A 27,678-nucleotide genomic window follows, 5' to 3' on the forward strand; every position below is an offset into this window, starting at 1 on the left:
CCCCCCCCCCCAAGCGAATTAAAAAAATTAATCTTCTGTCTCACCCAGCCACTAATTTATACTCTCAATCATTCGATTATAGATTTAATTACTTATTCAGTTCCTAAGTAATTAACTCGCTCTTACATTGGTTCAATGACTTTCCTGAACGGATCTAATCGATAGTTCTTTACTTACGCAGTAAGTCCTCATTAAGAAACGTAAGTGCCAACATGATCAACACATAAGCCACTCAACGAAGGTTCAAATCCTCATGAAGGTTTCGCGATAGTGCTGTCCTCACATTTTGTTTCATAAATGACGTATATTCAAGAATATTTTTCAACCCAAACATTTGCATTTATTGTTTCTCCAGTGCGTGCTGGAAGCCAGGCTCATCTCAGAATCCTTTATTTAATTAAGAACACAGACCATGAAGCTCCTCGATACAGAGTTTTCCAAAAGTGAGTTAACCTAAAATATTCCCTCGTATTAATGGGGACGTCCAGCCCTTCTAGTCAAGAAGTAAAACGGCAACGCATCGTTGTGAGATGTGTCCCATAGGGGTGTTCGACGTCGAGGCTCCTATATTTTCTAGACAATCGGCTCACAGATGGCGGTGAGGTTGTCAGCCTTACGCCCCGGCCGCCCTTTACCCCCAGGAAGATTTCTAGTACTCATTTCTGTTAGTGGCTGAGTCAACCCCAGGGCCATAGTGTGGCTGGAAGGATTAGGTAAATTGAAAAATCCAATAACCTCATCGGGAGTCGAACTTGCGATCTTCCGGCTTGTAGCATAATGCCTCAACCAAGTACGCTACCGTGTACCCCAGATAATTAAGGTAGCAAAAGTAAAAGTGAAAATTAAGGGAAAATGCAATAAGGTAAAGAATCAAGTTACTTTCCTAAACGTTTTCCTGTTTTCCTGTCATGAGACTCATTATGTAAAATCATTTACAACATAAACATTTCATAAAAATTATTATCAAGAATCTTATCAAATCAAACAAGACTAACTAAGGCAATTTATAGTTAATTTGTTGTTATTTAAAATTATTTTAGAACGAAATAAGTATAAGTTCAGAATGTATTAAGGAAAAAAATTATGTTATAAAAAGACAACATAAAATATTTATCATTAAATTACGTAATATTTGTTTAAATCATACTTAAGGGAATATGTACATAACTGTGTTCTCCTATTGCTAGATGTTTCTGTAATTGGGCCCGAATTCTTCGTTACCCACGTCTTTCCGTGACGTCTGGCTTAATCTTCTCTTTCATGAAGTTTAAACACTGAATGTAATTTGTAGCAGACAGATCTTTATTATAATGAACCCAAAATGAAGTGGCCGCGTTGAAATTTGTGTTTACAGGTAAACAGGAGGGCACAAGTAATTGAAAGAAGATCAATCAGGTCCCTATAACAAAAGCGAACACTCCGGTCATGTTATATACGAGCTGATCTGAAATTAACAGAATACTGACCCATAAAATTTTATTCATTAACTCATAGTCGTAAAAGTTCCAGCTCTCTCTCGTGTCACAAATTTGCACTTTCAAATGTACAGGATGATTGAAAGATCTGAACACTTTTCACGTTCTTCTTCGGTGACCATTTTGGCCATCACGTCAGATTAGATTCAAATTTATTTTTGAACTATGAATTCTCGGATGCTTAAAAGAACTTCTTGTATGGGGATTCAGACTAATACAAATAGGCGTATAGATTTCACAAGAAGCTTCCTTGTTGTCAAACGTATCTGAGGGGCACAGATCACTGCTCTTACTACCACTGAGTGAGGTGCTAATCCTGTTGAAAGAGGAGAGCTCTTGTGGACCTTCCCGGAGTGTTTACTTTGTGGCCTTCTCCACCTCCTTACAGACACTCAGACTCACTGACTGGAGAGGCATTACCAGAAGCGAGTCTTCATACACATACATCCGTTCTTTACGAATACATAACGCCTTTGGAGAGCTGCATGAATGCAGTTTATACCGTTTTGTATACATAACTGATCTTTATCATTATTAGTCTTAATTTATTCATGGCTTATTTAATGACGCTGACAGCAGTTTAGGCTACACAATATCTTCGAACAGCAAGAAGAAAAACAATGAATTTGAAAGGATGTGGAGGAAGCAGCAAAGACCTAATTGCAGCTATTTTTTTTTTCTGTGGCGCTACAGCCCCAATTTGGGCCTAGGCCTACCTCCATGAAACTCTCCGTTTCAAGTCGGTTTACTAGATCTTACACATCCGGTAGGACTCCTTGGGCGAGTGATCAGCTCGTCGCAAGGCCTCTACCTGTAGACAAACACAGAAAAACGCACACAAACATCCATGCCCTGAGTGGGATTCGAACCCACGATTCCGGCTTCCCGAGCGAGCGAAGACAGTGCATGCCTTAGACCGCTCGGCTACCGTGACCGGCAATTGCAGCTAATACCCCGGCATATATCTTTAAAAGTCCGAGGAAAAATATGTAAATACAACCACAACCTGAGATATCCTTAATATTATGCACTCACTCGAGGATGAAGTTCGATATCACCATCATAATCTTAATCGTAATCCTGTCAGGCGCTAGGCCATGTGACCTGCCACGAGTTCATGCCCTCATTTCAGGAATCCCTCTAATCGTCTCTTCCTTATGCATGCTATAATGAAATCAGAAATCAAGAAATTTCCTGCCAATCGGTTGCTAGCTAAGACGTTGCAAGTTCAGTGACAGGGTAAAAAAAAAAGGTAAAGTTGTCCCTGTGCTCAACGAATTTTAAGCACTACGCCATGAAGGCGTACGGGGAGTGGATGTATAGATCCATATGTTCTTGATCTCGGCACTAGCTGGAGGAGAATGGTCAGCTTCACGCCCTGGCCGCTTTTACCCCGGGGAAAGAGCCCCAGGTACCCATTGAATAGGAAGTTGGGTGAACCCCAGAGTCGATCTAGATGACGTGGAGAAGAGATAATTCTTGACTCTTCCGGAACTCGAACTCCGACCCTTCGGTCGTCCAGTCCGTAGCCAGTAGCTATACCGACAGCGCTACCCTGGCTCCTTTCAGTGACAGGGATTTTGGCTTATTACAGGCACAACTCTACTACTGCAAACATAATCACGGTATAGATAGTACCTCACTATAAACCCAACGTGTGCTTCTACTCGCTTAGTACATCGGTTCTGTTACAGCTACATGGGTCGGAGGAGGGTACATCAATGGCACAGCCGAAGCAATCTACACGTCAGGGTTGATCTGGTGCCAGGCTCCTTTCGGTTACGCGCTCAGTCTCGTGTTTGGTAAGTATACATGACCTTCGTCACATTTGCTAGACAGCTGACTGGTTCGCTTACCAAGAATCTATTTCACTGTCTTACCAATTTGATGGGGGCACGCGGTAGCGTAGTTGGTTGAGGCACAATGCTACAAACAGGAAGGTCGCGGGATCGAATCCCGATGACGTCATTGGATTTTTTCAATTTAAATAATCTTTCCAGCCGCACTATGGCCCTGGGGTCGACTCAGTCTCTAACAGAAATGAGTACCAGGAATATTCTTGGGGGTAAAGGGCGGCCGGCGAGTAAGGCTGACAACCTTACCGCCATCTATGAGCCGATTGTCTAGAAAATGTGGGAACCTCAACATCTCACAACGCTATGGGCCTACACGGATAGCTTTAGTCTTACTCTTTACCAATTTGACAACTAACAGACAAATTTAGTGGCTCATGAAGAAACACTGTAATACCTAACAAAGAAATTAATCAACCAGCTAGTAAAAAAACTAACCAGTAGGTTAACTAGTTAACGAACCAATTAAGCTGATAATTAACCATGTAACTAAAGAACCAATTGAATAGAAGGGTGAGCAATCAACTAACCAATTAGTGAACCAATTAACCACTCACGTGTGAGGTAAACGCAATAAAATCAAATTTGTTAGTAAAGTTTAAGAGGGTAAATTGCATTTTCAAATTCTGAAAAGATTGCCTGAAATATGTGCCATGCAGTTTATATCACACCATCCTCACTCCATAACCGGAAAAGCTAGCAAAGGAAGACGAGACTGTTTACCGCCACTAGGGGGGGAGGGAACTGACAATAGGTAAATAAACAACGCATAGATTTCATACGGAGGGGTTCAATCTCAAGAAATTAAAAGACGTTGACGGTAAAGAGCGGTATCAGATTAAAATGTTAAATAGACTCGCAGCTTTGGGAAACTTAGGTAATGATTTGGATATTAAAAAAAAACATGGGAAACAAATAGAGAAAATATAAAAAAGTTTTTTAGCCAAAAGGGATCTAGGTTATTATGAACTGAAGAAGTATTATGTCATGGTTTGACGAAGAAAGTTTGAAACTACTGATCAATGGAAACAAGTCAAATTGCAATGATTACACGGTTCAAGCCAAATAAGTGGGGATAATCTGAACAATACAAGACGCGAAACCAGCAGGCATTTCAGGAATATAAAGATGGAATATCTGAAAGAAAGAATTGAAGAGCTTGCAATGAACAGTAAGAACAAGAACTTTAGAGATCTGTATAGAGGAATAAATTACTTTAAGAGGGGTCACCAAGTAACTTAGTGAAAGATGAGACTGGTGATCTACTTGCAGATTCCCACATTTTGAATAGGTGGAAGAACAACTTCTCTCAGTTATTGAATGTACATAGGGTCAGTGATGTTAGGCAGACAGAAATCCACACAGCTGAGGTGTTGGTACCTGATCCTAGCTCTTTTGAGGTTGTAAGTGTTATTGCAAATTGGAAAGGTATTCTTAATGTTATTGTACCAGTTCACAAGAAGGGCGATAAAACTGATTGTAGTAATTATCGGGGGATATCACTGCTACCAACTTTATACAAAATCTTATCCAATATTCTTATCTCAAGGTTAAGTCCATATATAGATGAAATTATTGGGGATCATCAATGAGAATTTCGACGTAATATATTAAGAATTGATAAGATTTTTTGCATGTAATATACTGAAATAAATGAGTTAAACTGGTCTACTCTGATGTGAATCTACTGGGAGATAACACAGATACCATAAAGAAAAACGAAGAAACTGTAGTTTACGCTAGTAAGGAGGTTTGTCTAGAAGTAAATGCAGAGAGGATTAAGTTATGTTGCTGTCTCCTCACCAAAATGCAGGGAAAATTCTAACATAAAGATAGCTATTAGATGTTTCGAAAATATGGCACAGTTCAGATATTTTGGAAGGACACTAACAAATTAAAATTTGATTGAGGAGGAAATTAAGAGGAGATTGAATTCGGTAATGCTTGTTACCATTCGGCCCAGAAAAAATTCTCTTCCCATCTATTGTCTAAAACGTAAAATTTAATATACACAGAACTATGATTTTGTCTGCGGTTCTGTATGGATGCGAAACTTTGTCTCTGACATTAAAGGAGGAAGATAGACTGAGGGTATTTGAGAAGAGGTTGCTGAGGAGAATATTTGGACCGAAGAGGACTTAAGTGATAAGACGTTGGAGAAAAATGCAGTATGAGGAGCTTCATAACTTGTCCTCTTCTCCAAGTATAATTAGAATGATCAAGTCAAGGAAGAAGAGATGGGCAGGGTATGTAACAAGAAATTGCGATAAGGGCATGCATAAAGGATATGGATGGGAAAGCCAGAAGGAAAGAGACCACTAGAAGACCCAAGAGTAGGTGGGAGGATAATATTAAGATGGATATGAGAGAGGTAGATTGGGCTTATATGGTCCTGATTGCTTTGGCTCAGGATAGGGCGCAGTGGAGGGCTCTTGTGAAGACGATAATTATCGTCTTCACAAGAGCCCAAAGGATCATTATAATGATCCTTTGGGTTCCACAAAAATCATACAATTCTTGAGTAACTGTGCTACTGACGGCTTTCTCAAGAAGGGTCCAGCTCTATGGAGCAAATAGTACGTTAAAATAAATTTTGGCGCCGGACCTGTTTTCAACATGATGAACTCCATGCCCAAATCTAGTAACATGAAAGACGCTGTGTTCAGGTGGAATTTTCTTCGCAAACAAGATGCGACAACAAGGATACATCACTATGCTGGACCCCCTCCAGGACTCCTTCGGCGAGAGGATGGGAGGACTCCTTTTCCTGCCTGCCCTCTGCGGGGAGGTGTTCTGGGCAGCCGGTATACTGGCCGCTCTAGGTGAGTATTGCCAATGCGAAGCGACCTTGAACTTAAGAATTTAATAAAACAGGGCCCGTTTGTTCTTTTGGGTCTGTGTGCTATAAAACTGTTCATAGTTAGGGGTTATGACTGTTATGATGACACACTGGGCAGTAGAATAACAGTGAATTCTGACTTGGGAGTAACATGAGGCGTCCCACAGGGGCGACGTTGAGCGTCATTATCGATATGGACCACCGTACGAGCGTGATCCTCAGTTCCTGCATTGCCGTCTTCTATACTCTGTTCGGAGGTCTTTACAGCGTCGCTTACACGGACGTCATCCAGCTCTTCTGCATCTTTATCGGACTCGTAAGTAATCACAGAACACCCAAGAGGTAACGACAGAAAACGACAATGAGACCACGAAAACGGGTTAAAAAATCTAAGTGCTACTATCATGCTCTCCGAACGATTTATAATTTTGTATATGGTTTAGTGGTCAGTGTTCCTGGCTACAGATCTAGAAGTCCCGGGTTCGATTCCCTGAGCTACCAGATTTTATGAGAAGTAGTGGGTCTGGAACGGGGTCCACTCAGATGTTTCGGAGAAACGTAGGTAAATGAGTGCCACGATACCATTATTCATGGTTTCCGCTGCGAGAGCCTCTTACTCGCATAATCTTCATTAGAAATAAAAACTAATCATATATTTGTATGTGATAATTCAAATGCAGCATACACCTAAGCGGAGGTATACTCTAAAAAATGGGACTATTTCTTGCAGTGGATGTGCATCCCATTTGCGATGTACAACGAACATGTTGGATCTCTGTCTCCGGAAGTTGTTGACTGGGTTGGCAGGGTGGAACCTGCCGAATACTTTTATTACCTGGACTACGGACTACTCCTTATCTTCGGTGGAATTCCGTGGCAAGTGAGTCAAAGACATTCACTGAAATACTATACTAACCAATTACAGGAATTTATGCCCACAAATGTGAGGGAAGATTAATTGAAAGTAAACCTGTTGGAAAACGAATTGCTAGGAAAATTTATACCAAAGAGATATCAGGTAATTGGGAAAGAAACATATTACATTGCGAGGAATTCTCTGATTTATACAGCTCTCTTGTATTGTTAGGATCCTTAAATCAGTGGCGTTTCGATCGGTTGGAAGTTGGCTCAGATTAAGACATTTCTTTAAGATGGGCTGAACAAGCTCTGATGGTAATGAAACAGTCTCGAAATTCATGTTGGTAGCACTAACAATGATGGGAAATGTAAATAACATGAACTTTTACAGATTCAAATTATTGGTTTTCACTACCTTTTGAGCAGTAAGAAGTGTGTACTCATAATAAATACATGTTTAACTACAACATGATTATTTTTTTCCAAAAATTGCAATAAAATACGATTTAATTTTTAATTATCTTGTGTTATTCATGCATGGATGGAATTATAGGAAAGGAAAGATTTATTTTTTAAAATTGAAAAACATTCTATATATAAATTTATGACAAAAAATAAAAAAAACCGAAACTGAACTCCCAACGAACTACAATTTACGTTATCCTACAATGGGATTAACATTCTGTGTGCGGTAGTAGAAATGAAGGCAGGTGTTCCACAACATCAACAAACGTGAAAACATTTTTCACCTGGTGATGCCTTTTAGTCTGGTACAAGTTCAATGACGTTTCGGAGGAAATTGCTGCCCCCATCTTCTGGGTTTAAAAGTAAGTCACGGAAGCAGCCAGCAAGAATCAAGCAGTTAACTGTTAGTTGTTTGCTTTCTTGGCTTAATGTTCGACCGTGAAAATTGAGGTGGTATTTTCCTCCTAAGTGTCTGTCATTTTCTACCAGACTACACGAAGTCACATCCCAGAAGAGAATACTACCAAGGAAAGGCACTTTCCAACAATTACCCGTAGACTCAAATGGACTGATCGTCTGTATGATTCAGTTTTGTGTATCTGTTGTTGCAGGTGTACTTCCAGAGAGTGTTATCCAGCAAGACTGCAGGCAGAGCCCAGATACTGTCATATGTCGCAGCTTTGGGATGTATCTTCATGGCCATCCCTCCTGTCCTCATTGGTGCGATTGCCAAGGCCACCCGTAAGTTTCCACTTGCATGTCTCTTCGGTCTGCTTCTAGGGCGAGCTGTTTGGCATTCCCATATGAGATACTCTTCAGCATTACAAAATATGGACCGCCTCTGTGGTCTAGTGGTCAGAGTTCCTGGCTACAGATCCAGAGGTCCGGGTTCGACTCCCTGCGCCACCAGATTTTCTGAGAAGTAGTGGGTCTGGAACGGGGTCAACTCAGTCTCGTGAGGATAATTGAGGAGCTATTTCATGGAAATAGCGGCTCCGGTCTAGAAAGCCGAAATTAACGGTCGTGGGGATTCGTTGACGCGACACCCTCTATCCGCTAAAGTGGGGAAAAACTTCGCCGACAAGCGGCGGTCGCTCGGTCGCTATAGTTCGCTTTCGGACTACAGGCCACGGAGTTTGTTTTGTTTATTACAAAATACGGTTGCACAAAGTAACTTGTTCCTTTTTAGTTGAAGAAACGAATGAGTGGTTAAGTTGTGGGAGGGATGGATTCCTGGCGAATTACAAATTGATATGAGAAGCTAATAGATATCGTCACGTATTTAGGAGTGTGTGGCTATAGACGGAGAATGGATTGGATATTACGTTTATTTACAACTTTAACATACAATTTGTAACTAATTAACTATAACGCTGCCGCTAATCTCCACTCTTTACAAATCACTAGGACACGATAAGTCTTCTCAATCTTCACTAGTTGTATCCTGACAATGGGTTTATAAGTCTCACTGTAACTACACCACACATAAAAGTCTTCAAATCACATGCTAAGTCTTCTCGTCATAGGCTGACTTTCATATCCCAACTGACCTCGTTGCGGTCATCTTCGACTGCCGTATGGAAAGACTCCCTCATTTCTTATCTCAGCTGGCCTGGGATACCCGTTATATAGCCTCGAGGAGGACCCAACAGAAAGCACCGTTTCCGTCGTTATAGCTCAACAAAACTTCTATTGTTTCTTATGTATTCGTTGATGCGGGAACGTGTTTACCGAGCAGTTGCCTAGCAATGAATGTTTACTCTAGTTCCACTATTCCGGCCTTCAAGCGTCATGTCACAATATTAAGATTACGAAGTTTAAGATTAAGAAGTTTCTATTATACCCATTTTAAAGTATTTTATCTAGTTTTATCTTGAAAAGAGGACTAAAACGTGTGATTTTAACACGAACTAAGACAGTGTAGCAGTTTCAACACAATTTAATAAAATATTTGTAACATATCAAGACACATGAAGCTGGCCGTTTGGGGCCGAAACATGTAGTGTCAAGGTGTATAATGTTAAACTAAAATTGAGTGGTGAACGGAAGTGTTGCAATATTGACGGACGGTAAATACTGGACGTAAAGTTGAACAATTGCAACGGGAAGCTGAAATACAGAATCTATTGAAGCCTGTTACAAGACGTCCCGGCTTTCGTCTGGACAGGGAGAAGGAAAACAGAAAACCCCACGCAAGATTCGATGTAACATAAAGATAGAATTACTATAATTTAATATTCATCCCCCTTTGACACTAATGACGGAACCGGAACAAATTTCCGAAATGTAAAGGTAAAGTTGAGCCGGTGACGGTAGCCGAGCGGTCTAAGGCATGTACTGTCTTCGCTCGCTTGGAAACCGGGATCTTGGGTTCCAGTCCCACTCAGGGCATGGATGATTAGTTTGTGTGTGCGTTTTTCTGTGTCTGTGTACAGGTAGAGGCTTTGCGACGAGCTGATCACCCGCCCAAGGAGTCTTACCGAATGTGTAAGACTTAGAAAAACCGAAGTGAACGGAGAAGTTCATGGAGGTAGGCCTAGGCCCACTGGGGCTGTAGTGCCAAGGGGAAAAAAATGTAAAGTTCTCCCTGTGCTTAATTAATTAGACACCAGTTAATGAAGATTAATGGAGGCGCATTTCCACCATTCTTGACCTCAGCACTAGGTGGAGGTGAGCGGTCAGCTTCAAGGACCTGCCGTATTATGCCCAGGGAAATCACCCCCGGTTTCCTTTGGATATGAGGCTTGGTAGACTCCAGATTCAGTCTGGACGCTGTGGAAAACTTATTGAAAATTGTGAACAAAAATATACCTGACCCAATGGACAATATCGACCGAAATCTTTGTATAACTATTCAACCGTTGTCACAGATAATTAGATAATGAAGAATGTTACATTATTTGTTAAAACTCGTGTTTCAGCGTGGAACGAGACGGGGTACAAAGGGGTGTACCCTCTGACAACGGAAGAAACCAGCATGATACTCCCTATGGTTCTGCAATACCTCACACCAAGCTTCGTGTCTTTCTTCGGCTTGGGCGCCGTTTCGGCTGCTGTCATGTCGTCAGCGGATTCCAGCGTCCTCTCAGCGAGTTCTATGTTCGCAAGAAACGTCTACAAACTCATCTTTCGGCAGAGGGTTAGTGCTCATTATTCACCCGAAATACACAAATCGTATAAATACTCTTTATCCTCCTCACAGCAGGAAGTGTACACGTCTAGAAAATGTTAATAACTTATGAATAGAAATATTTCGACACGGAGCTTCAGACATCACATGATTTGTGGTCTGTAAGATGCAAAATGACTATTAACTATTATATATTTATACTATATGGGGCACGCGGTGGCGTAGTTGGTTGAGGCATTATGCTACAAGCCGGAAGGTTATGGGTTCGGGTCTCGATAAGATGGATTTATTTTTTTTCAATTTACCGAATCCTTCCAGCCGCAATATGACCCAAACAGAAATGAGCACCAGGAATCTTCCTGGGAGGTAAAGAGCGGCTGGCGTGTAAGGCTGACAACCTCACCGCCATCTGTGAACCGATGGTCTACAGAAGATGTGGGAGCCTCGACGTCTCACAACCCTATGGGCCTTCACGACCAGTTACAGGGATAACTTTACCTACGTATATTATATCTACCATTTCCCAATGTTAAATACTCTAATACATAGCCATCAGAAAGAATACAACAATAACCATACGCAGGGCCAAGTCTGGCATACACATACATACCAGTATGGTTGATATTGACCGCCGTATTCTGTACAAGATGCGACATGTCATATGGATTCCGTAAGGCCTCATAAACATCGTTCTCCATAAAGAAAGCAATCGGTTGGTTCGATGTCCGGCGAACACGGAGGCCAAAACGCAAGAAATTCAGAAGCGCAGCCAATCCAACTTACAGTGCCTTATAGGAGATGTTAGGTGAATTTATTATCGTTTTGTAACCGGCTTTCTTCTTTCCTATTGTTCTCTTGGGGCATTAGGTTACGATGTGATTGCATTCTTTTGCTGAAAAAGGCTGAATAACATATTTTGACAGCTGTGTGCTTCTCCGTAAATATTGTCGGATATATTCAAATGAGCTTCATTTTAATATTCTTGAAAGTAAAATCGGATCTGGCACTGAAATAAGCTGTATGAAGCGCTGTAACAATATAACCGTTAAGAAACAGGAAAAGTTATCGCTATATTTAAGTACCTGACACTGACATGTGTTGTAGCGCGGAGGTAGATATCCATGGATTTCTAACTATAGCCCTAGATTGATTCATATTTCCTGTTGATTCCTCTGGAGCATAGGACATATGTGAAATGCTCAGTCGATATAGTGGCGGGTTGGATATCTGGGGTTCAATTCCCGGCAATGGAAATAAATTTTCTGTTCTCTATAGGATCTTGAGAGGCTCTGTGATCCAGCTAGCCTCCTATATAATGGGTACGGCGGAGTCTTTCCCAAGAGTTAAAGCGGCACGGACGTGAAGCTGACCACTCACCTCCATCTAGTGCCGAAGCCAAATAATGGAACTATACCTCCACTCCTCATATGCCTTCAAGGCGTTTGTTGTTCAATGAATTAAGTATAGGAATATCTTTACCCTTTGGTAGGCGAGGGAGGTGAAACTAAAGTGAGTTTCGAACATTTATTCGTTTTAACTATCATAGACGTAACTTGTTCCTGCGCAAAAGTACCATGGCAAAACTGCGTATGGCACTTTTGCGCAAGAACAAGTTACGTCTGTGAATAGTTAAAATGAATTCCATTTTGACAACGGGCTGGATGCAACCTAGGACCGTTTCGGATGTGTTGCCTATGGCGTGAAGGTGTTCACGATCGCCCATCTCACGTAACTAACTGAGCTATTCCACATTACATTAATACAGAGTAAAGTTAAATTTGACCCTGTGATTAAATTAATTATAACGCCACGAAGATGTAGGGGGGAGTGAATTCATAGCTCCACCATTCTTGACCTCGCACTAGATGGAATTAATGGTCAGTTTCACGTCCTTGCCGCGTTATTCCATTGGATAGGAGGTTGGATGGGCCCCAGAGCCTGTCTGGACGCTATGAAGAAGAGAAAAAACTTGCATCTGCCGGAAATCAAACCCCGGCTGTACAGCTAGTAACATGTAGCTATACTGACTGAACTATTCCTCTATTAATGGAGATCATGAAACAAAAACATGTAGTTCCTAACATATGTAACCAATAGGATGGCATCTTTTAAAAGTTCTCAAATCTAGCAAGTGAAGAGATTTTCGATTAGTCGCACGTGTAAAAGTTTCGTTTCCACGGATAACAGAGTACAAACATTACAGAGTGTAATGAAATTTCTCCTTACAGGCTTCAGAGATGGAGATTATCTGGGTCATGAGGGTTTCAATCGTAATTGTTGGAGTGTTGGCAACAGTGATGGCTCTTACAATCCCTTCAATCTACGGTCTTTGGTATGTATCGTGCGGTATGCGCAAAAAGAATTGTTAATTTCATGTGCTCAGTACAACTCAGAGGTAATTTCTTTCAGAGCGCAAGAACTGAATATTGCAGATAATATTTGAGAAACTTCATAATCTGTACTCTTCATAAAATATTATGAAGGTGATGAAACCGATGACGACTCTGGATATGTAGAAAGAGAGGAGAGTTTTGCATAGATGTGAGAATTATATTAACACGGATCTTAAGAGAATATGTACTTAGATGCTGCCTAGATTCATCTAGTTCACGATAGTGTTCAGTGGGGCTGTTGTGAATACGGCAATGAACTATGGGTTCTATAAATGGAGGGTAATTTGTTGACTAATGAATGACTTACTGGGCAAGCGGTAGTGTAGTTGTTTGAGGTACTATGCTACAAGCAGGAAGGTCGCGGGTTCGATTGCCGATGAGGTTATTGGATTTTTCAATTTACCTTATCCTTCCAACCGCACTATGGCCCTGAGGTCGACTCAGCCTCTAACAGAAATGAGTACCAGGAATCTTCCTGGGTGTAAAGGGCTGCCGGTGCGTATGGCTGACAAGTCTCACAACCCTATGGACCTCCACGGCCCTTTACAGGGATAGCTTTGCCATTTTTACCTGAATGAGTGATTTAGTGTTAAGAAGACTCCAACTGCAACGAATTAGCTCGTACGATTTCAGATCATGAAAAGAATGGTGGGGGAATGTATTAGGAAGAATTTTAAATTACAGGCATCAAGGGGAATGAAATGCTTGTAAGAACATAAATTCTTCTCGAGCTATCAGCCGTTTCAGTGGTTTAAAAATTATCGATGTTTCAGGGGTCATCTCTGTCTCTCACATCATCATTGAAACGTGGGAAATTTTTGAACAACTGATATGACAATTAGCCCGGAAAGATTTTTTCAACTTTAGTTGCCGTGAAGGAGTCAAATCATCAGTTTGGAGAAATCATTAAGGCATCACCGAAGGAGACTTTAAGGGATACAAAGTGCAAACCTTCGTTTAAATTATGGAACGAAATTAAACATCGTACAAACGGAATGATGTAGCCAAAACGTATTCGGCAGCATTGGTGTTACTTTAGATTTCTAACCCCTAAGTAGGATACTTGTGTTGAGGCCAGCTACATAGGCGGCTACTTGATCTTGCGACATAACAATAGAGAAAAGTCCGTAAACATTCTCACGGCAACGAATACAGACAATAGAAACACTGCTTTTTCCATGTGACGGCCGTAAACGTGACAATATAGGGGAAACTGTTTTTTCTATGTGGTCCGCCCAAAGGAAACGCATGAGACAATAGGACGTCTATTTCCAGAAAACGACGCTGTAAACATGCATTCTTAAAAAAAAAGAAGACGGTTTTTTCCGTGGGATCCGTGCATAGTAGTTATCTTGAAGACAATCGGCGCTACGAGTCAGTCAGTTCTCGGTAGGAGATAGCCACGGGAAGTTCGTAGTTGAAGAAGAATTAGAAATCGGCCTGTGAAGGCTTAGCGTGTGATTAGAAGACTGTATGTGTGCTGTGGTACAGTGATATGTGTAGTGTTACAATTATAGTTAAAATCCGTTGCCAGGAAAGAGACAGTGAAAACTTTTGAGACGAATGACCATTGCTTAGATCTGTTACCTAACAACGACCAGTGTAAGCAGATATAGATGACTTCATTTATGTGTTATAATTATAGTCAACTTGAAAGTGTTAAATTATATGTAGTTACGACTAGTGAATATCCAATAAATCGACTTATCGATCCAAACCCGCGTCTCCAGTCACCATTCCCGCTCTCTTTCCATCTCGGTAGAACGCATCAGATTCTAGCTCTACCTTGGTTCTTGGCGGCGGAAACACAAATTGAAAAAGGGAGAATGGTACAAATTAAGCCATACAAAAAAAAAACAGAAAATATTAATACAATGTAATTCATAAGTTCTCCGGAAACCCAGACATATATACAATTTTTCATTGTATTGCAATAATCCTATTTGCTATAGCCTTAAATAATTCAAATTATCTTATTGTTTATAATATATTTAAATGAGTGGAAAAAAGTTTTACTTGTATCCGGTTCAAATCCCGCTCAGGGTACCTTTTGATATTTTCGTAGTTTTCCTCTGTCCCACCAAACCAACCGTCTAATGAACTATGAACGCTTACTTCAATGCTACTTTCTTAACTATTTATCACATATTCACTTCTCATTTGATGCACGATTTACTCGATCTCACGCCCATATCTCTGTCCTCAGGTCCATGTGTTCTGATCTGGTGTACGTTATACTGTTTCCACAACTGCTGATGGTCGTTCACTTCAAGCATCACTGCAATACGTACGGCAGTCTGTCAGCTTACATCATGGCCTTCTTCGTTAGAATGACTGGGGGAGAGCCACTGCTTGGGCTACCTCCCATGATCCACTATCCTGGCTGGGATGGTGAACGTCAGCTGTTTCCATTCCGGACTCTAGCCATGCTCATGTCCCTTGTTACGCTCATCTTAGTCTCCTGGGGCACCAAGTGAGTAGCCGTCTCTTATATTGTCAGTGCCTTATGACGACTGCCTTATGACAGGGCAGTGGCGAACAATATATTTGAAAGGATTGGGAGAGAAACAGTCGTGAAGTGATCGAAGTACCTGTCTGCAATTTGTCTGAAGGGAGTGCATAAAATCATGAAAAGTCTCAATTAGGATTGTAGATGTTTCGACTGAAAATCGAAGGAATCATTACTAGTAACCTGCTTGGTATATAAATGCTGAAAATTGGCATCGCATATATATATATATCGAACACACATACTCGTATATATAACAAAACGCCGGTCACGGTAGCCGAGCGGTCTAAGGCATGTAATGTCTTCGCTCGCTCGGAAGCCGGGATCGTTGATTCTAAACCCACACAAATCATGGATGTTTGGTAGATGTATGCGTTTATTCCGTGTTTGTGTTGTCCTGTGTTTAGGTAGAGGCCTTGCGACGAGCTGATCACTCGTCCAAGGAGTCATACCGTCTGTAATGATCATGAAAGTGAAAAATCAGAGGCCAGGGCCCAAGAGGCTGTAGAGTCAGTGAAAATATATATACAAAACAGAAATTTGAATTAAAGTGGTTGGTCTAGGAAAGGCAGATAAAGCTAACTATATGTACATGTCTCCTCGGATTTTATTTTTCAATGGCTCTTCCAGCCCATTCAGGGCCCAGGCCTCTTATTCAGTTCCATAACAATTTTCACAGACGGTAGGACTCCTTGAACGAGTGTTCAGTCCGTCGCAAGACCTCTACCTAAACACAGGACAACACAAAGATAGGATAAAGACAAACACACACCGAACATCCATGTCGTACTTGGGATTTGAACTCACGATCCCAGTGTCCGAGCGAGCGAAAACAATTCACGTTTTAGACCGCGCGGCTACTGTGACCGGCAGTCAGCTGAATGCAAAACAAAATTATAATATAGAAATAATTAACAATTGTGTCGGAACTCAAATATTTGCGAACGAAAGAAACAAATGAAAACTACAGTTAGGAGAAATTAAGACCAGCTGTAATTTAAGGAATGTTTCCTATCAATCAGAATATTATGTATTCCCTTCCCATACCTAGACCCAAATTTCAAAGGTTAAGATATAAAACGCATAATTTTACATGTTTCTTTTTCTACGTGTATATGGCGAGAAACTTAGTCTCATAACCTAAGAGATGAACACAGGCTGAGAACGTTTGAGACTAATATGCTGAGGAGAGTGTCTCAACCATAGAGAGAGAGGAAGGGCGAGAGAACTGTGTAATTAGGAGCTTCATGATTTGTAATTTCACCACATATTATTACGATCACACAATTTTTCTAGGCTTGTAGAACGCATGGGGGTGATGAGAAATGCAAACGAAATTTTAGACGGAAATTATGAAAGAAACACATCTTACAAACTGAGGCTTCGAGGAAGATTAAAATACAGATTATCTCAAAGAAATAGTTTGTGAGGATGTTACAGTATATGTGTGGTTTAGGGCAGTGTTCAGTGGCGGATCCTTGTGAACACGATAGTGATAATTCAGAGATCCATAATAAACAAACAAACCCTGTTGCCTGTAGTCCTCAAGGGAACTATACCGACAGAGCGACCGCCGCTTTTCGGAGAAGTTAGTGCCAACTTTAGCGGATAGAGGGTGTCACGTGTTACTCTCAGCTTTCTAGAAGGCCGGGACCTATAATAGGCTGCGAGTTGTTAGGACCGTTCTCCTCGGAGTTTGTTAGAATTTCTGTCGTCACAGTTTGTGTCAAGAGCTTGATAACTCGTGAATCTGCACACCTCTGTCTACAGGTGGGTGTTCGAGACAGGGAGACTGGCTCCAGGATACGATTTCTTCCGCTGCGTGGTCAACATTCCGGAAGACGTGGAGCGAGTTGGCGAGCCTGCCGAAAGCGGCAAGCAGATGTCTGTTATGATGAGCGCAATGCGGCAGTATGGTGCAGCAACAATGGTTGGTAAAGACGAGATGAACGGCCGTATCAACCCGGCGCTGGAACCCGACGACGACATGGACATGGCCGAGGTAGAGAAGACACGAGGGGTTCGACAACGAGGCTCCATCGGCATGGGGCCTGGGGGTGGGGGGAGTAGAGGGAACCCTTCAACGGCAATTCCCGTGACTGAAAATAGTAACAACCCTAAACAAGGCCAGACATCGCTCTAACGCTGAACTGACACTTTAGGAATAGTTTGCTTCAAGGCAGTATTCAAAGAATCCCCAATGATCCGTTTGCAAAATGAATTTTTTTGTGGTAAATTACCAGCAAAAACATCTAATCTAAAAAGAGTTATCTAAAAAAAAAGATAAAAGGTGTAGGGATATCTATCGAATGACATAGTGATCGGTAAATTGTCAAAATAAACATTTATAGAAATATATTTATGGACATTATATATATATTTTTTTCAGTTATTAATATGTTTGACGTGAGAATTGAAATTTATGTCGTAATAATTCCTAATTAAGCGGTAATGAGACAATTCGAAGTACTTATTTTCATCCTCAGGATAAGAGGTTTATGACTTCTGAAATTTGAAATAATAAGGCACGGAATCACGATCAGTATAATCGCTAGACCACGAGCTAGATGACCAGGGACTCGCGATTCAATTCCTTCAGGGGAAAGAGGGTTTTCTCTTTTCTGAAACGTTCAGACTGGCACTGGGGCCCACCTACTCTACCCATTGCTTACCAGGGGTAAAGTTACCGAAGCATGAAACTGACGACTCACCTCCATCTAATGCCGCGGCGAAGAATAAATGGAACTACACCTCCACGCATTCATACGTATTCACGGCGTGGCACTTAATTAAGCATACATACAATTTAATCTTTGCTTATAACATGAGTACACTGGATACATACAATATCATCTGGAAGTACATTTGTAATTCTGTAGTCAGAAAATTAATGACATGATATGAGTCAATAGATGATCATTTAAATGAACCGATAAGTGTAGCAGCATGATGGTTTGTGAACAGAAGAAAATTCTTACTAAATGATTTCTTCCGTCCGATTAGTAAAGGAACAAAACTCCGTGGCATGTAGTCTGCAAACGAAATATACCGACCGAGCGACCGCCGCTTGTCGGCGAAGTTAGTGCCAACTTTTGCGGATAGAGTGTGTCGTGTGGTCAGCGAGACGGATCCCCACGGCCGTTAATCTCGGTTTTCTAGAAAAGGAACATGAATGTAAAAGTGTATACTGTACAACTGACAGGAGGGTTCGGTAGAAGGAAATGAATAAGACTACGATAAATTCTTCCCTTATAACAAACAAGCATCGAATTCACAAACACCTGTTCTCTGTATTTGATTTGTTTCATTCTGGTCCGCCACACTAACAATATTATAAAAGATAAAACAACTCCGTCCAGTGTGACTGTTGAAGTTTTTACTACTTCAATTCTTAACACCCTTACATGTTTCGGTCCCTATAGACCATCATCAGAGGGACATCGATACCCTTTGGAAACCGCTATTACAATGGGTGCTCTGAATGTTAAAATATATACACATACAATGTTTGTAATTCACAATATATACAAAATCCAAAGTTTTCACAACTACAGCGGTTGTCTTGGTATATTAAAGGTTTTTAAAACTTTTGTTAAGTTAAAATTTATAAACCAAATGCTTCGTGTCCTTTCTCTTATCGCCTTTCTTGACGGGGGCCGAACTTGTGCCGCCTGTCGTTCTTGAGAAGGAGGTTCTTTGATATCGTCCTGTGTTTGTTCGTGACGTGCCGTGTTGTTTGAAGCAGTAAAAACTTCAACAGTCATACTGTACGGAGTTGTTTTATCTTTTATAACCTGTTCTCTGTCAGCGTATGTTACTAAAATTAGAGGTGGGAGTGCTCTGCCGGAGGAGCAATAGGCTCCGGACTGGATTCTCGTCAGGGGCAAGAATATTTATTTCTCTGGGTCCAGACCGGCTCTGGGGCCCACTCATCCTCCTATAAAATTGTTACTGCGGACTCTTTCCCCGGGGGGTAAATTCGGCGGTGTTTGAAGTTGACCACTCACATCCAATGCCGAGGTTAAGAATGGTGGAGCTATATCTCCACTCCCCATACGTGATTTAAGCACAGGGGAAACTTTACATCTGCTTACTCAAACTGTCGAGGAATCAAGTGTATACAGGACTCATGAATCAATAAAAATCAATATTAAAATTTCTATTTTTTCTTTTATTATGCACTTAAAAAGAAACTTAAGTGTATATAAGTTATTTTATACAGGCCTACGCTTCAAAGCCGTAATGTAATGGAGCACTATATTAACAGAACGAAACAAAGCTTATTTTACGGCAGTTCGAAGTCAATAAGGACTTTCTCTTATTGTTCTATTCTTAAACGCGGCTCTTCTCTGGGAGCCACGGTTGGTTGTTAAGTGCGGAGTTCGAAAATGTATCTATAATATCACATTTCTTCAATTATCCTCCCAAAGAGTAAGACTGTCAAATAAAATGTACTATATATAAATTATCCTGTTCATTCCTGCCAATCACAACAATTCACCGAATAATTCACTCACACTTTATCGCGTTCAATTGAGTTTTATTGGTCCAGAATACGATGTCGCTACATGTTTCGGCTCAAAGGGCCATCCTCAGGCGATAGAATTAACAAATGTTATTACCATTATATATAGCGAAATAGTATTCTGGACTAACAAGACTCAATTGTAGACGATAAAAATGTGAGTTATTTGGTGAATTGTTGTGTTTGACCCGAATTCATAGATAATTTATAACTAGTATAACACACAACAGGATGCATTTCTTAAACAAAATATACTACACACAAAACATGCATATCAATTTTCTCTACAATTGCTGCTGACAACATTTTTCTCTTCGACGAATATTTAGTTAAGATACGAGCAGAAATGCATGATGATTGTAATGTTAATCGTTGTTAAATATGTCCGCTCTAAATTAAATTGAAGAGGTTTAATAATTAATCGTAAAATTCTCCAATATTAAATTTCATTAAAACCCATCTAGTGGTTATAAGATGTTATGGGTATAAATGGACGGACTGAGCGAACCCAACAGGCGAACTTTTCTGAGAGGAGTGTCACTATGAGTTAGAGCGATGACATTGACGAATCTTGAGGGTAGTAAACGAACTTTAAGATTTATGAGGGGTGTATTTTGATATTTCAGAGTTTAGGTTAATAAGAATTTATGCATTTTGTTGTGAGAATTTCCAATGTTGTATTTGTTACAATATTAATTCGGTATTTTTGATTACTAAAAATGAGGACATAAAGAAACCAGTCGATACTGACAGGCACTGATATAGACCTTTACGAGAATCCTTGAATACATTACAATTCTAAGACAACCGAATTCCTGTCTTTTAGTTACGCATTTTCTGTAATATTTAATGATGAAACCTGAGATGAAGCCTCTGTAAAGACAACTACATTTTATCTATCCCGTTTCCGTTTATTGGGAAGTCTAGGAAGGTGGAAAATCAGAAATTACTACATTTAATTATACCTTACGTGGGAAAAATCCAAATTATTGCAATAACTGAATACTATTGTAAACAATAATCTTCCGTTTTTATGAAAGAGCCACAACTTAAATTTATTGAAGTACCAGAACCAAAAGTTAATATCGTAATACTGAAAAAAAAACAGTATTTGATTTGTGTTTAAGGCAATGTCAACATAAAACTAATTGCAGGTGTCGTTATTTCAGGAATAGACGTAAATCACTGAATAATGGAAACTGTATGTGGGTTTGTCTTCTAACGCTCTAATTTAAAAAAAAAGTGGAATCTAGAAATCTGAAACTTGATACGCGTACGTAAGGAAATGTGTTGGACTAAATTTACGTTTTTTTTGTTTACTTTTACATCCCTTATTTACGGTCTGCATTTAAAGCAATTTACAAATAAGCGACATTTTTTGTGCCAAAACAAGATGGCGACGACAATGTGTAGGTAACCATGGGAACTAAATGTGTTCATATTAGATTGTGGGACGTATTTTTATTTTTATACAATTTTTAAAATATTTTTTTTTGTAAGAAAAAACGTTAGATATTGAAGAGACTCCACAAAATATCAATGGCTGGTAAGAATAAATCACAGACAAAAGTTTCAGGGAATTCTACAACAAAAGAAGTGTACAGTATGGACAAATGATACAGGTGCTTATGTGCACTAATGCAGGCAGTTAAATTCACGTGTTCATAATGTACCGAAAAGTGCCGTAACAAAAAGCAGAAGGCTTCAGATTTCCTACGTCACACTGAGGTTCCAGCTAACTTCTTGTCATGACCTTAGACTCGATTCGCTGGAGACAAAATATTACCTAAATGCCTCACTGAATAAGGCAGTGTGCTTCATGCCAAGAATGAGACCGCAAGAGGGCTAAATTACAAAGACAACAAACAAAACTTCGAAGTTGATCGAGGTGTAAGGGTTGGTATAACCCACCCATTTAAGCCTTTGAATCACGAATTCCTTCTAAATAATATCTAAAAATTCAGCTCCTATCATAAAGGAAAGGAACTTCTTTTTCAAATCAGTTACTTAATACGGTTAATGAAATTTTCGCAGATTATTTTGAGAACCATAAGAAGAAAATATAAGCTGTGGGAAAAAATGTAGCTTCTTTAATGTTCAAACATGCTTAATTGGTATGGATTGGTTAATAATTTTATTGGCCACTTACAGGTAGTAACTACAAATAATTATTACACTATTGCTGATTTTTACACTACAAATCACTACATACTAAGTATTCTCAGTTTATTTCCACTATTCTTAGTAACAGCTGTCCACATTGGCTATTCCTCTGTCGTGTCTTCACTAGACATTTCCTGCTGACGAATCTTAGAGATGGAGATTCTTCCGCTTCCGGTGCCCGATTATTAACACTCCATAGCCGAATCCTCAACTCTCAACTCCTCGTAGCGTAGACTGTTTTCAAGACAACTCCTCGGCACGGACCCATCAGAAAACACAGCGTCTATTGTTGAAGTCTCTATTAGGGTTCCAACATGATCGCTACCCAGCCAATCCACTGGCGCAGTAGCTGCTGCCTAGCAACGGTCACGGGGTGAACCACATAGGAAACACTGTTCCCGGATTGTTGGTCGCGTGTTTGCTTGAACGTGTTTACCTAGCAACGGGGTTTTCTGGCTGTATAGCTTAATGCTTTGAGCAAATTCTTCACATTGTAGACACCCCTGTACTTCATACGGTTAATCTACAATCTTCGGATCCATCTTGTGATAAAATCCAGTGACTGCTCTTTGTATACATGGTATATATCAGGGATTTCCTGAGCTACTTTAGCAATCATCAGGTTTTCTAGGAATATGCTCCACGTATTTGCGACATTACGAACTTGAAATTGGTGATAAAGAGAACGTTAAGTTTGTTTTACAGAGGTTTCAGTCATCCGAAGAACTTTAGAAAGTTTCGCAGATATTTCTAAATTTGTTAAAAAATTCCTTCATTACCTACAGTTCCACCGTCTCCCCTCGCTAGCACAAGTAGTTAGCGATTATTTGTAGCGGCAATGTAAAGTATGTATTACAAATATAATTTATGTGTAGTACAATTCAACTGTTACGTCTTTACGATGTAAGAATACAGGCATAAACATTATTACATTTGCAAAGACGTTGGAATCGGCAACGTTATTTTGTAAACTTAGGCCTTGGTGTTGAAATATTTTTTTAAATTTAGTGTAGCGGTACAAATTAGTAATACTATTCTTGGTTAAATGTTTGGCAGGCTATAGACGTGCCAATATCCCGTGGCGAATCCATGCAAATGAAAACATTCCCCATCGTTTACTGATGATGACACACGGATCTAAAGCTCAACCCTTCACAGGAGGTTTTGAGAACCACCGGAAGCTGAGTTCGGCTTCAACTGGCTTTTAATTTTATTTACAGGGACTCAGAAGTCTTTATAATGTACACAAATAAACGTAGTGTTCAGCAAGTTTGTACTGTAAAGAACATATCACTGAAGTATTAGACAGAGAAACGCATAATACAAATTCCACCGTCAACGCAACTGTAATGTTTTAATTTATGTTCCACTGAATGGTGATTTGCCGGTCACGGTAGCCGAGCGGTCTAAGGCATGCACTGTCTTCGCTCGCTCGGAAGGCGGAATCGTGGGTTCGAACCCCACTCAGGGCATGGATGTTTGTGTGCGTTTTTCTGTGTTTGTCTACAGGTAGAGGCCTTGCGACGAGCTGATCACTCGCCCAAGGAGTCCTACCGAATGTGTAAGATCTAGAAAAACCGAAGTGAACGGAGTTCATGGAGGTAGGCCTAGGCCCACTGGGGCTGTAGTGCCAAAGAAAAAAAATGGTGATTTACACATTTTCATTCACAATTACACACATAAGCTTAAAATTACTATTTTATATGTACATTTATATTCTTACTGCTAGACGATTTACATTTCTACTAATTTTTAATTTTTAACTTTTAGTTTCATATATATATATATTGTATTTAAATCAACATGTAGCAGTTAAAATGTAAATGTACATAGAAAGTAGTCATTTCAAGCCCATGTATGAAATATGAATACATGCTTTACAATTCAGTAATGAATATGTGTAAATGACAACACATGAGGATGACCATATAAGAGTCGAAACATGCAGTGGAACATAATTTAATAAATTACAGTTGCGTTGACGGTGGAATCTGTATTATTAGTTATACTCAAGCAACAGGATGCAAATATTAAAAATAGAGAAATGCATTATTACAACCACGATACTATCCACTGGGAATGCTCATTGGTGTTCTGTTATTTGGGATTTGTTAAGTACATATATATAGAATTATCGGTGTATATTCTCATGTCACAAATGTGATATTCTAACATATCATCACATGTTTCTGATCTGTACATTGTTTTGAACAATCATAAAATCTGTTAAGGGGTCTCAGCTTCGGTTCACAAATATCAATGTTGATAAGAGCGATTTTTACAAACTTATATATGTAATGCTACTGTGAGGTGGCTTGTTACAGTCACTGATATAATATAATGTATAAAAAATACACTGTGCGAAGTGTGTTTCAATTAATATTTCATTTAAATTATAAAACAATTTTATACAAATATATTTATTCGCTGAATAATATTTGGATTTCGTTAATATAAGTAGAAAACACAGTGTTAAATTTTTATGTTTATTATGTGTGATACTTAAACTTGATTTACTCCCAATGTGTAACACAGTCATGTGCATTGCAATATTAAACATTAGAAGATTTTGTCTCATTAGGGTAGGTCGACACAGTACTGATCACTGATTCTCATGGCAGGAGGGCATTACATGACCAAATGCTGTGGCTGCATATGCAAATGTTCTCTCCACTATTAGAATAAAGTGAAATTACTTTATAAATCGGAATATATTTTGTGTTATATATTATAAAATAAACGTTGATATTATTGACACGCAATGCCACTGTTGTTACTCTTGTTGTTGTTGTTGTTGTAATGCTAGCACGCAGAAAGTAGACAATTGGTGATGTCACGGTAAGAGCAAACTGAGGATTTTATTTTAGTGGTTCTTGAACTGTCTAAGAAGAGGAGCGTTTCACATTTTTTTGGCGTCTTCCAAATTCTTAATTTGAGACACAATATCCACTGTATATCTACTACTATCTACTTACAGTTATTATGTTGGTAATATTAGTTTTAATTTTATACATTCTATTGCCATTCTTCTTTTATATTATAATGTATTTGACTCGAAAAAATTAAGATCATTTTTTAAGTTGTAATTTACTCAAATTAGAATATGCATACCGTATAGTAAAAATGTCTTAAAAGTTCTTCATAAAATAAAAATATCTCTCTGTTCAAGTGGTAGAATTACATGCAAAAATCTCCGTAATACTCAAATGGTTCAATGGTCGTAAAATTAATGTTATTTGCAAGGATATTGTATAAAGGTTCATTTATCTTTAATCTTGAATTTTCTATGGAGTACGTAAGCTACAGTTTAAGAATCGCTCAGGTACACGAAAATGACTAAAATACTTAAAGAAATAAATGAATATGATTATATATGCTATGTGCTAGGCTATAATTCGAAATGGTACGCGAGACATGAAGTAAGTAGAGCTAAGAGCAGGTAATAACAGACTGATACATTCTGATACAGGTGTGACATTACTGTTATGGTTTACTTGTAATAAGTATTACCTAAAGATAGGATTAAATAAAAATATATCTAGGTGGCATATATCTGTTACTGAAATTGACTGTCCTTGAGAGCTTCTGCATAGTATTATAGTTAACATTATAAATGGCATATAACCTTAAATGTTGATATATTATGATCGATTGGAACGTGTATATTTACCCAATAATTTCAAATGCCAATTTTTTGGAAGTGTATTAGCTGTCAGTACACCGAAATATTTTTTTCTTGAATGACAAGTGATTCCAAAGCAATTGTTACATGATGTACCCCGCCACCGATATTACAAATATAGCCTTACATATCAATATATCTACAGAGTAGTATAATAGCTTGTTATGTTGTTTGTGGACGTTATTATCACGTGCGTGAATTTTCTGTGTTAAGCTAAGTTTTGTTTTAAAAGAATTATCAAATGTTATAAACATAGTTAAGTAATGTTAAAATTTTATTCGCATAGTTTATAAAGTAATTTAATCCGTAAAATAATTGAAATGTTATAGGTTATATCATTCATATTAAAAATTACGTTCATCTATTGTAATGTTATAATAGGATATTAAAATATTTTATTTTTTCCATTATTCTGCACGCACACTATTCTGGTTCGCCATTTGTTTCTTCCTTCACAAGGATTACTATAAGCCTGAGTTACTTTTCCACTTAATACACGTATGTTCTTCAAGTTTCAACACTGTAATGACATTATTTATGTAAACATACACACAGACACACAACACACAACAAATAAACATTTAAAAAAAATGTGTCATCTTTCTGAGAAGTGTATTAGTTTCTTGTTCAGAATAGGGTAGCTAAGTCTCTACAGCGACCGGCTAAGACCTGAGAAACTGTGATTCGATTCCCAATAGGGGCTTGATTTGTTCTCCTTTCCATTGCGTTCAGAGAGGCTGGGGAACTCACCCAGTCTCATATACATTTGCTGATGTGAGGAGAGAAGAGCACAGAACATAAATCCCACTATTCAGCTCCGTCTAGTACGAGGTTAAGAATGCGACTTGAAGGCGGAGTGCTTCATTAAGCAAAGGGACAATTTTACATGTATCAAATTTTATGACTAAAACACCAGGTTTTCAGTTCTGATCCTTCATTATACTTATGGTAATCCCACAGTTGTGGAATGAAGTATTGTTTATTTATCTGTTAACAGTGTGTAAGTTGTAAAACAGATTTATCATTATTGACTTGATGTTATTCTCTCTCCGTTGCCCACACGAAAATCTTGTCGCTCGACCTACGCACCACGTCAGAGAATGTTCTAGTTAGCGTTGAGACAACTTCAAATGTAGCCAGTCCTGGAGGGAATAAAGTGAAACTTGAAGAAAGCAGTCTTCTGTGATTTGGCACCGTGTATATGTGGTGTTAACCGACGTTTCGGAGGAACGTATCGCCTCCATCTTCAGGGTAGAAGGAAAAATATAAGAAATCCGCAAGCGAAGAGACCGTGAGAACGGGTAAAAGCAGACTTGTCTGCTTTTACCGGATTTCTTATATTTTTCCTTCTACCCTGAAGATGGAGGCGATACGTTCCTCCGAAACGTCGGTTAACACCACATATACACGGTGCCAAATCACAGAAGACTGCTTTCTTCAAGATTCACTTTATTCCCTCCAGGACTGGCTACATTTGAAGTTGNAACTTCAGTTAATAATTTTTTATTCTGGTCCTAGTAAGAATTAATGTTTACGCGCTGACAAAAATATTTCCGATATTTCTCATGTTTTTAACTAGCTATTTGAACAGAAAATAAGTATAAAATATTAATGATGCGATTTTACTATAATTCAAATATCCCTGTTTTCAATTCAGAAACAAGAAAATGCATTATACTGCCACAATTTTATACAAAGTATGTATACAAGAGATTGCGTCAATAAAAATAACAGAATCATAATATCATCATTAAGTGTTAAGCCTTCACTTCCGCTAGACACTACG

At 39.2% G+C, this 27,678-nt stretch overlaps 1 protein-coding gene across 2 annotated transcripts in view; it reads left to right on the forward strand.

The window, feature by feature from the left end:
• The window catches only part of LOC111869322 (high-affinity choline transporter 1), a 40,273-nt gene extending 16,669 nt beyond the window's left edge, over positions 1 to 23,604 (forward strand). For both annotated transcript variants that reach the window (XM_023860767.2, XM_023860768.2), the window contains exons 4-13: positions 3,170 to 3,277; positions 5,995 to 6,150; positions 6,335 to 6,483; positions 6,898 to 7,047; positions 8,102 to 8,231; positions 10,412 to 10,629; positions 12,849 to 12,952; positions 15,220 to 15,486; positions 17,293 to 17,524; positions 23,267 to 23,604. In XM_023860767.2, coding sequence (XP_023716535.1) covers positions 3,170 to 3,277; positions 5,995 to 6,150; positions 6,335 to 6,483; positions 6,898 to 7,047; positions 8,102 to 8,231; positions 10,412 to 10,629; positions 12,849 to 12,952; positions 15,220 to 15,486; positions 17,293 to 17,524; positions 23,267 to 23,332 — 1,580 coding nt within the window. In that variant the 3' untranslated portion in view covers positions 23,333 to 23,604. The remainder of the gene's footprint in view (positions 1 to 3,169; positions 3,278 to 5,994; positions 6,151 to 6,334; positions 6,484 to 6,897; positions 7,048 to 8,101; positions 8,232 to 10,411; positions 10,630 to 12,848; positions 12,953 to 15,219; positions 15,487 to 17,292; positions 17,525 to 23,266) is intronic.
• Positions 23,605 to 27,678: the final 4,074 nt, after the last annotated feature.

This window comes from Cryptotermes secundus, unplaced genomic scaffold, assembly GCF_002891405.2.
Source record: "Cryptotermes secundus unplaced genomic scaffold, Csec_1.0 scaffold325, whole genome shotgun sequence".
Taxonomy (NCBI): Eukaryota; Metazoa; Arthropoda; class Insecta; order Blattodea; family Kalotermitidae; genus Cryptotermes; species Cryptotermes secundus.